General features: G+C 38.3%; 1 protein-coding gene across 1 annotated transcript in view; it reads left to right on the top strand.

Moving 5' to 3' along the window:
• LOC107657356 (kalirin-like) overlaps window positions 1-11,269 on the top strand; it is a 231,818-nt gene that overhangs the window by 94,572 nt on the left and 125,977 nt on the right. Inside the window, 5 exon segments of the mRNA XM_016445398.1 lie at window positions 3,481-3,673; window positions 3,840-4,352; window positions 7,098-7,220; window positions 9,815-10,006; window positions 10,113-10,244. Of these exon segments, the coding sequence (XP_016300884.1) occupies window positions 3,481-3,673; window positions 3,840-4,352; window positions 7,098-7,220; window positions 9,815-10,006; window positions 10,113-10,244 (1,153 nt within the window).

Genomic DNA, 11,269 nt, shown 5'->3' with positions numbered 1-11,269 from the left:
CCGTCTGTGAATCCTCGTCCTGTCCTGTCACGGCTATGGAGGCCGTCTGCGAATCCTCATCCTGTCCTGTCACGGCTATGGAGGCCGTCAGTGAACTCTTGCTGTGCTCTGAACTGGCCGATGAGGCCATCTCCGAACTCTCGTCCTGTTCTGAATCAGCCATGGAGGCTGATTGTGATCTGTCTGTCCATCTAGATGCTGATTTTGAACTCCCTGTCTTGCCAGTTTCTGTCACTCAGTCTGATCATGAACTGTCAATCTGTCCAAGATCAACCTATGAATCAGTTTTTGAATCGTCTGTCTGTCCCATTTCCCCTATGAGTATAATTTTGAACAATACGTCTGTTCCGTTTCGACCAAAGAGCCTAATTTAGAATTGTCTGCTTGTTCAGTTTCAATCTGTGAACCCATTTATGAACTCTCTTCCTGTCCAGTTCCAGTCAATGAGTCAAATTTTGAACTGTCTGTCTGTCTGTCCAGTTTTGGTCAGTGAGCTTACTTATGAACTGTCTGCCCGCTCAGTTGTCACCAGAGAAAATATTGATGAACTTCTTGTGTCCCCTGCCTTGGTCCGAGACCGTATATGCTCTCTCTGTTTCTTGTGTCTCAGTTTTCCCTAGGTCCCAGTCTCTACCAGGGGTCTCTGCTCCGTCGTGGTGGTCTTCTGCTCTGCCTGTTCCGTCTGCTCCGCCCTGGTGGTCTTCTGTTCTGTCTGCTCCGTCCTGGTGGTCCTCTGCTCCGCCGTGGGGGTCTGCTGTCTGGCTCTGGTGGTATTCTGCTCCATCTGCTCCACCGTGGTGTTCTCCTGTCTGGCTCTGGTGGTCTTCTGCTCCTCCATGGTGGTCTGCTGCTCCGTCTGCTCCGTGTGGTGGTCCTCAGTTCCACCCATACTGCCGGATCTGTCCTGGTTTCCTGCTCTGCCAGCTTCACCTTGGTTCTCTGCTCCACCCTGGCTTCCTGCTTTGCCGGCGTCATCCTGGTTCTCTGCTCCGCCCTGGCTTCCTGCTTCGCCGGTTCCGCCTGGGTACCCTGCTCTGCCCCAGTCTCCGGTCTCTCCACTTCCACGTGGACCTGGTCTTCCGTCCCTCCCCCTATTCCGCATCCGCTCCACCACCCTCCTGGATTATTTTGAATTAGGAGCTTCTGGAAGCCCCTCCTTGGGGGGCTATGTCACGAATCCGGTCTATGAACTTCTGTTCACTCACCACCAGAGTTCACCCGCTCACCACATTGACTCTCACACTACAAAGACTGTTACACTATCCCCTGGACTACATTTCCCATCATCCATTGCACTGATTACACCCACAGCTGTAACCAATCATACACCCTACATAAGCCATGGACTTCCTCTCTCTCACTGCCGAGTACTGTATAGCGTTTATCATTCTCCTAGCGATAGCTACTCTACGGAGCCAGTTTCTAGTTTTCATAGTCTAGGCATAGTCTTGCCCTGCCTGTTTTCTCGTATTCTGATTCTTGCCTTTGTTTCTTGGATTAACCCTTGTCTCGCCATTCAGACTCTGTTTGTACCTCGACTGGACTATTGCTCGTGTTTCTAGATTGCCCCTCTTGTCAAGCCCTCTGGATAATGTTCGCTGTTGACTGACTCAAGCCCGTTTTGGATTGCTCTTGTCTCGTCTGTGCCATACCTGTTTGCTGATGTTTTGACCCTGCCTGCTTCCAACCATGTCTCTGAATAAAGCTATGCGTATGGATCCGCACGTCTCTCGTCTCGTTCACCACTTTACAAAGTCAAAGATATTAGTTAAGATATTAGTTTTAATTAATTTATTATTATTTTTTAATTAATTTAATTTATGCATTTAGCAGACGCTTTTATCCAAAGCGACTTACAGTGCATTCAGGCTATAAATTTTTTACCAGTCAGTTTTACACAATATAAGTAATCAGTCTTACCAGGTTTGTGTATGTTGTTGAAGTGGGAGACCAGTGCTATTTGACACACTTTTTACATAAAATATTTATCAGGGGAGATATATTTTGAAAGTATTGCTTGTCAATATGCAATTTATAATTATAATTATATAAATCCCTTTGCTAGACTTGACTAAACATAACTATTAGACAGTATCTAAAAATCGTACAACATACATAGATATGTTCTCTAATGCCTCTGTCAAAAATAATAAGACTAGCTATGTTTGAGTTCAATATTATTAAGATAATTTTGAGGCTGTTTTGTGAAACTTCCCTGGCTCACCCCCTCCCTCCACCTGGGAACACAGTAAGCACCTTAACTGCTCATTGACATATGAAAAGTCTGACAGCCACCAATCCTCACAACCAGCAGTGTTTCAGCTGTATATGTCCATGAAACTTCACAGATTCCTGTATATGTCCGTGTACACCAGAGTATGTGGGTATTTCTGGAAATGTACTGTTCTGTGTAACTTGGCTCAGGTAATTTCCAAATACATCTGGCAAACCTGAAATTACACTGCAGTTTAACATGGCCAGATATTACCAGATTTGACCCTTTTCGTGCAGTGTTAGCTCAAACTGGAAATGTATTTTTAATAATCACAACCAATTATAATTAATTACATTTATTTATACCAGCTGCCAGAAGTAACTGTAGCAGAATTAATATTACACTCAACTAATCTGTTTGTCCAGTGAACATTCAGTGTAATTTCATAACACCTCTAGAAAGGCCAAGTTCTGTCATGAAATTCTAGATGACATAGGCTGATGGGTTCATGTTTCATACACAGCTAACAAGCTTACTGCTTTACTTTTAAATGGCTGGTTAGCGTTCACTAGAGCATTTTGCAGCGCGCTTTCACAGTTCCTCTGAAACCCTCCACCTTCCCCAGCTCCACCTGTATAGATCAGCTATGGGGTTATTTTATATGCTATTTGTGCAGCAGCAGTATGTCTTAAATACTCACAGCACCGTATCGGCTTATGTATTGGCAGTAGCAAGTTCCTGTACTTGCTTTGTACTTTCTTACAGTACTAACGCATTAGAGCATGTAGCAAGATCAGCTTGTTAAAGTGACTTTGTTTTGTAAGCAGTGACAGAATCAAAACTCATGTAATTGTGTTGCAACTCATTTAGCTCGTGAATTTTATCTGGTTGCTGTGGTAATAAGGAGTCTGTTCTGCCCTTTTGGGGTTGTTTGGCATTTGGGAGAGGGTCCCACAGAATCTCAGGGTTAGCTTGTTGGTTGTGGGGTGTTGGATTATTTGTTAAATATAACAAACAATAATGTGTCTGATATGTCCAGCTGTTACAATAATAACAACAACAATAATAATAATTATTATTGTTATTATTATTATTTACATGTGTTTTTCTAGTTATAATTATTTACTTCTTATGTATAATTATTCACTTATAATTAATTTGCGAGCTTATTTTATTTAGTACTCTAGTAGACTAATAATTACTTCATAATTGTTGCATTCCTTCTGGTACATTTATGGAAATTGATGCTTCTCTGTCGGTTTCAGTGAGGACGTGTGTAAGAGGGGTTTCACTGTGATCATTGATATGCGTGGCTCTAAGTGGGACCTGATAAAGCCGTTACTGAAGACCCTGCAGGAAGCGTTTTCAGCTGAGATCTGCGTAGCTCTCATCATCAAACCAGACAACTTCTGGCAGAAACAGAAGACCAACTTTGGCAGTGCCAAGTTCACTTTTGAGGTAAAAATGCAGTTATTGAGTAGTAGTCTAGTCCTCTGATCCTCTCTCTTGTAGTGAACATACTGCAGACTGTTATAATTCATTTATGGCTCACATCAAAGAACAGGCAGGCTGTCCTTACTTTCATCCTAAACTGACATGTCTGTTTCTACCTTCTCACTGACAGACTAGCATGGTATCTGTGGAGGGGTTGACCAAACTTGTGGACCCATCTCAGTTAACGGATGACTTTGAGGGATCTCTGGAATATAATCATGAGGAATGGATTGAGCTCCGTGTCGCTCTCGAGGAGTTCCTGGCCAGCGCCGTTCACCTTCTCTCCCGCCTGGAAGATCTGCAGGAGATGCTGGCTAAGAAAGAGTTCCCGGTGGACGTGGAGGGCTCTCGGAGACTCATCGATGAGCACACTCAGCTGAAGAAGAAGGTGATGAAGGCTCCGGTGGAAGAGCTGGACCACGAGGGCCAGAGACTCTTGCAGTGTATCCGCTCCAGTGATGGCTTCTCAGGGAGGAACTGTATTTCTGGAAGTGCCGACTTCCAGAGTGTGGTTCCAAAGATCGCCAGTCTGCTGGATAAACTCCACAGCACCAGACAGCTCCTGCACCAGATGTGGCACCTAAGAAAACTGAAGCTGGATCAGTGTTTTCAGCTCCGATTGTTTGAACAAGACGCAGAGAAGGTAAGCGAGCACTGGTTTAACCTGGTATGAGTTGACAAAATTATGGCTGTTTACTGTGTAAGCCAGTCAGTGTGTGAGTAATTGAGAAAGTAAGTAAGTGAGTAATTCAGTGAGTAAGTAAGTAAATGAGCGAGTAATTCAGTGGGTGAGTAATTAAATAACTAAATAACAAGTTGTAAAATTTGATTAGGGGAAAAGATACAGTTATGCTAAGGAATAATTTACCCCAAAAAATGTCCCAAAAACTGGTTTATTTCACTCTTTTTCCCAGTTAATTTAGATCACCAATATGTTTACAAAATGTATACTTGTCTTTGTAATGAGACTGACATTTGATGCAAGCTCAGTTTTGTTGCTGATTTATTTTAAAGGCTGATCCTGAAAAAAAAGGCAAATCAGATTTCTGACTCTAAATTCCAGTCTGATTTTGTTGTAAAAGGATTTTGATGAATGCATAAAAGTGCATTATAAACTGCAATAACAATTTATTTAACATTGGTATTTTGTATAGTATCAGATTATTTTTAAAGCAAAAAGCCGCTAAGGTCGGACTCATACTTCACATCATGCCTTGAGTGCTTTGTGTGTATTTCTGGTTACCCATGTAAAGCCTTGCTTTAAATAATAATAGTCAGACTTAACGCAAACATTGAATATGAGAAACATTGAAATGTTTTTATGTTTTTGATATTACATGCAATTTGGTGGAGTTGCTGATATACAGTATGGCCAAAAATTAAGACAAAAAATTCTGATATAATTGAATAATAATAACAGATATAATTAAATAAAATCAATAACAGTAAAAGAGATTACTTACATAAAATGGATATAAATAGCAGTTGTCACTGTATATCTGCCATTAATATGTCTTAAAAAGATGATATTTAAATGTTTAGATTTATGATCAAATCTCTGTAGTTTTTATTGTGGGGGCCAAAACATACAATGCAGTGCAATACAGTGATGAATGAAAGATGTACAACATTCCTTTAAAAGCTTGATGTATCATTTTTTATACTCAGATTCAATAAAAAAGTTGCTTTAGTCTAGTAAGTATTCATCTTGAGATATTACTAACAATATAAAAGTTGGTCTTATATTTACTTTATAAAAAGCATTAAAGATCTCACAGCCACAAGACAAATGTCTAAAGGGGGACATTTTTTAATTATACTGAAATGCCTTTTTCTTGCTAAAAAAATTTAATCAATCAGATGACAGAAGACATGTAGCAGATTGTGGGCAACAGTTTTTCCAGCAAAGTTCTGATCATGTTGATAATGCAGAGTGTGAAATTGTAGGCTTTATAGGGTTAAAAGTGTGACCTCACACTAACTCCACCCACTTCATGAGAGCAGTGAGTTTGAGATAGACGTTCAGAGATAAGGTGAAGGGCCGGAGGGGCCGCTCACAGGGACCCGTCTGATGCTGAGTACTCATAAGTGCTTTGTGTTGATGATTTCATTTCGCTCAGAGCACAGGCGTTTATTTTTATCTCCCACACACAACCTTTCACTCGTCGCCGGTGAACACGATTGAAAATCATTTATCTGTCAATGAGCCAGGCCTCCTTGTGTCAAAAGGCAAAGTGCGAGCAGTCATTCTGCTAATTAATACCTCTGTCCAACTTCTCTTAGAACGAGCCCAGACCTATTCGATTAAACCGGCCATTTAATGTAGTAGGAATGCAGGCAGTCAACTACATTATCAATTATGCTGTCTCTCAGCTCTTATCTTGATTACAAGTGCAATTAATTTGCAGCTCTAATTAAATATTTATTTAGGACAGTTATTCGGTATTGGAGGATACATTGTTTGTAACTCAGAAGCAGCGGAGGCCATGGCGGTGAAACATGTGCACAGAATTTTAATGACTTTGGTATTTGCATATTTGTTTATTATTCGTTATGTTGCATTTCCATCTATTAATTAAGGCATTCTTATGAATTAATTAATGCAATGCATAAAGCTTTGATGTGTAAAGTATGTACAGTTGCAACAGTATAAGATTTAGAATGGATTTGTGCATTAATTGGCAATACAATTTGATTGTCTTATTGTTTGGGCTCCAGGTAGAAGAACTATTGTAGAAGTCAGCTTTTAGAATTTAGAATTTTCTTAAAAAATTAGTCATACTATTTGATCTGATCTTTAATGGCAGAAATAAAATAAAATAAAATAATGCTAAAACTACTACTACTACAACTAATAATAATAATGGTAACCCCTAAAGGGATCACAAACTTTTTCTTGCAACTGTATGTAGCCTATATGATGGGAATGACAAACTCTGACATTGACAAAAAGGTATTTATGATGCCGATTGTGTTAGAAATGTTGCTAGACGAATGTTCTAGACAGTATAATCCTTTAAAAGGTCCTACAACTGATATCTGTGCTTTAGCGCAGCACATTATCAACACGTGGATTTATCTAAATTAGACGGGCTGTCATGACAATACAGCAAACCATTCTGATTGTACAAAATAATCCTTCATTTTTCCTACTAAAACACAGAACGCTGTTAATCCAATGATGTCTCCCTATATTAACACTCTTATCTAAATGCACTTGTCATTCTGTTATCTGTCCTTAGCCTGCCGAGTGTTAGTCTGTGTGTTTGATTAATTATGCTTGCTGTCAAGTTAATAACAAACCCCCAACTGTGGTGGTATTTAAACTTCATAAAGGAATGGTGGAGGATTATATGTAATGATTCCTTCTGTTCTCGTCTCTCTTTAGATGTTTGACTGGATCAGTCACAATAAGGAATTGTTTCTTCAGAGCCACACAGAGATCGGCGTGAGCTACCAGCACGCTGTGGAGCTGCAGACTCAACACAACCACTTTGCCATGAACTCCATGGTATGTCATGCTGATGCTTGTGGAAGTCTTGTTTGCTGGTCTTGAATGCCACTACTTCTTAACTTAAAAGTTCAGAGAATTCATACGTTTTGTATGAGTTGGCGATTTCATGTGCATTTGAACATTTATACCAAATCGCCAATTCTCTAAATCATAAAATACACTACTTAAGAATTGTCACAAGAGTGTGTCGTTCATACCATTTAAAGGGATAGTTCACGGAAAAATGTAAATTCTGTCATCATTTATTCACTCGTAAGACTTGCGCTCATTGGAACATCAATATTTTCTCATCATATTTGTCCATGTATTGAAAAGACACAAAACCAAAATTTTCAAGATTCAAAAAGTTCATAAAGTCTGTAAAAGTAATCCAAATGAAACGAGTGGAATAATCCAAATCTTCAGAAGAGACCAATCATCTTATTAATGATTAATGATTTTGTCTCTTTGGAAGGCTTAAAGAAGGATTAAACAGTTTGATTCATATGGGTTACGTTTACAATGTTTATATGAACATTTCAAAGCTTTTTGGTTGTGTGGAATTTCAATGGATGGACAAAAGTGATGAGAGAATATTAAAAATAGCATCATTTGTGTTCCAAAGTAAAAAATGACTGTGAATTTAACAGTAAAAGACTGTAAAAATGCTACAGTAAAGACCTGTTAAATGGTTAACTGTAAATTCCCCTACTATATACGGTGAAAAACTGTATTGGACATTACATGTAATTTTACGATAGTATCCAGTTTTTGGAAGTGAAAAAGACCGTATAATTTACAGTGAATAACCGTAAATTGACATTCCCAGAATTTCAAATTAGATTTTTTTTTTTGGAAATAACTATGTTTCTTAGTTTTTTCTTATCAGTTTTGTATATTAGGGTTGTATGTTACACCTAATGTTGTTAAATGAATGTTTTTGTGTGAATGACACTGTGCACCTTCTATATATGTTATTATTTAAAAGCTGCTTGTGATAGGCTTTGGTTCATCATGTGACTTTCTCATCACCACCTGCATTTGCTGGTTATCAGTGTATTACAAAGGTACAAAACTGATTTCAGTACTTCAGTAGGTTGGTATATTAACATTATTTCAGTTAATGAAATTACGGTATTTAACTGTAAATTTAAGTTAAAACCGTAAAACCTAAAATGTTGCTACCGTGTTTTTTACGGTAAAATTCCGGCAACCACAGCTGCCGTTTTTTTACTGTACATTTTTGATTCAGTTTTGATTCAACTGTCCCTTCAGGAGGGTGGCTGAGCTGGTCCACTGTTCAAAGTTAACCAGTTTCCCACAATCATAGCAAAGGTCGTCTACCAGCCTTTATGCAGCTTATTCAGCGTGATTGATGCTCACAGTATGTCGTGAAGCTCCTCGTTCAGAGAGCTGTCTTCTGCTCAGCTAGCCAGGATTCCTCTCACCACTTTAATCAACCTCCCAATCATCTGAGCTCAGACACAAACACACTCACGCTGCTCATTCATCCTCCTCTTCTTTATCCCAGCATGATTGTTGTTTTATGCCTCATTAAGCTATGATTCCAATATGAGTCCGTTTGTGTTCACAGTGTCATTAATCTGATCAGGTTAAATGAAAGGCTTTCTCTTTTGTGATTAACACGTTTAAATGGCTAGTTCTCTAAACTCTAAATTCTAATTGGATGAGCGGTGTTTGACGCTATATACACACTGTCATTCAAAAGTTTAAGAAACAAAATAATTTTTTATGTTTTTATTTGATAAAAAATACATAAAAAACTGTAATATTGTGAAATATTGCAATTTATTTCTGTGATGCAAAGCTGAATTGTCATTTAAAATAGAAATCCTTTGTAACAATATACACATAAAAGAACTTCTGGTAACACTTTATTTAAAAGTGTCCTTGTAACACATTACATGTACTTACTATTATATTAACAATTAATTATGGATAATTACATGCAGGTAACCCTAAGACAAACCCTAATCCTAACCCTAACCATACAGTAACTACATGTAGTTAATTAATATTACTCAGTACTTAAATGTATAATTACACTGTAACAAGGACACCTTACAAAAAGTGAAACCATGCTTATTTCCTTTTTTTTTTAATAAATTCATATTTTTAATGTTTAATTGATAAAAAGTGATAGTAAAGACTTTTATTGTTAGAAAATATTTATATTTTAAATAAATGCTGTTCTTTTTAACTTTTTTGTTGAACAAAGAGTCCTGCGTATCACAGATAAATATTAAGCACTGCAACTGTTTCCAACATTGATAATAAATCAGCATTTTAGAATTATTTCTGAAGGATCATGTGACACTGAAGACTGGAGTAATGATCATGCTGAAAATTCAGCTTGGAAAATCGCAGGAATAAATTTAATTTTAAAGTATATTCAAATAGAAAACCGTTATTTTAAATTGCAATAATATGTCACAATATTATTTTACTGACATGCACACTATAACACACAACCTCCAGTGATTTATTGCTTTATTTAAATACTCTAAAGTTGGATTCTCACTAGTTTATATGTCTTGCTCTTCTGCAATGTTTGTTTATGTTACGATGCTGTCTGATCTCTTGTTTCCCAGAATGCATATGTGAACATAAACCGCATCATGTCGGTGGCGTCGCGGCTGTCGGAAGCGGGTCACTACGCGTCTCAGCAGATCAAACAGATAGGCACGCAGCTCGATCAGGAGTGGAAAAGCTTCGCCGCCGCTCTCGATGAACGCAGCACCATCCTCGCCATGTCTGCCGTCTTCCATCAGAAATCCGAGCAGGTGCCTGATTTCTTATTTATCATATGTAGCTCTCAGAACATGCAAATGCTGTTAAAAACAATGATGGCAGTGGTGTGGTGGTTTCTAATGGCCTGTGTCTGTGCAGTTTCTGTCTGGTGTGGAAGCGTGGTGTAAGATGTGCAGTGAGGGCGGGCTGCCTTCAGAGATGCAGGATCTGGAATTGGCCATTCATCACCATCAGACGCTTTATGAACAGGTCACTCAAGCTTATACAGAGGTGAGAACTCAACTCTGTACGATATCCTGCATTTGAATTTATGCCCGATTTAGGCTGTTTAGCAGATGCACTTCCTAGCATCTGATTTCCTTTTCGAAAACATGCCAAAAAAAAAAAAAAAATGTTGAATGACACAAACAGAATTCATTAATTCATTAATTCATTCATCAATTAATTCATTCATTCATTCCTCTTTTTTTTGCCTGTTTTAATTTTTAATGAGATTGCAATAAATAAAATATTGGAATTCTTGGGAGAAAAGTTTTATTTTAAAACATGTTATATTTGAAAAGCATTTAGTTTGGAAAATAGTTTGGTAAATTCATAATTTGATGGTTAAAAACATACAGTTAAACACCATTGTATTAAAGGGATAGTTCACCCAAAAATGAAAATTCTGTCATTAATTAAAAATGATTAATTAATTAAAATGATTGTGTATTTATATTGCATCTACTAATAATTAGATATAATTAAATCATTTTTTACCAATGCAAATATGTTAGAAATTACAAATGCCAACTTGTATCCAATGCACAACCGAGGCATTCGTTGCATCCAGTGGGGACATAATTATGGATTATAATGACTTGCGTTGCATCGCGCCGCGTAAAAACTTGCTTTAAATATATAAAATATAAAAACTCTTCAAATATAAAAAACGTACTTACAGTCTGTGAGTCAGAACAGCCGGCATTGTAGTCTACTCTACCAGGATCAGGAAACAGTCCTCCATAAAATGAGCTGCACACATCTGAACATTTGGGTTGAACTGTTCTGGAACAGTGTTGTAAATACAAATTAACCACTGATTTCTAGTCGTGTCCTCTTTTGGAAGACCAAACAAAGTAGTTTCGCTTTCACAATGAATCACAGCGTCACACACGGTGGCCTTGAGTGAGCAGAGGCGGGTGGGCTTGAGAACGGCACGGCCGGGCGATTTCGACGAAGGAGCGTCCGGCAGGGCTTGCGGCAACCACATGTGACGACCCCGGGCTGGACTCCGCTTCGTCCACGGTGAAAGC

This window comes from Sinocyclocheilus anshuiensis, unplaced genomic scaffold (genome assembly GCF_001515605.1).
Source record: "Sinocyclocheilus anshuiensis isolate Anshui unplaced genomic scaffold, SAMN03320099.WGS_v1.1 scaffold355, whole genome shotgun sequence".
In the NCBI taxonomy this organism is placed as follows: Eukaryota; Metazoa; Chordata; class Actinopteri; order Cypriniformes; family Cyprinidae; genus Sinocyclocheilus; species Sinocyclocheilus anshuiensis.
This window is presented reverse-complemented; position numbering and strand designations above follow the sequence as displayed.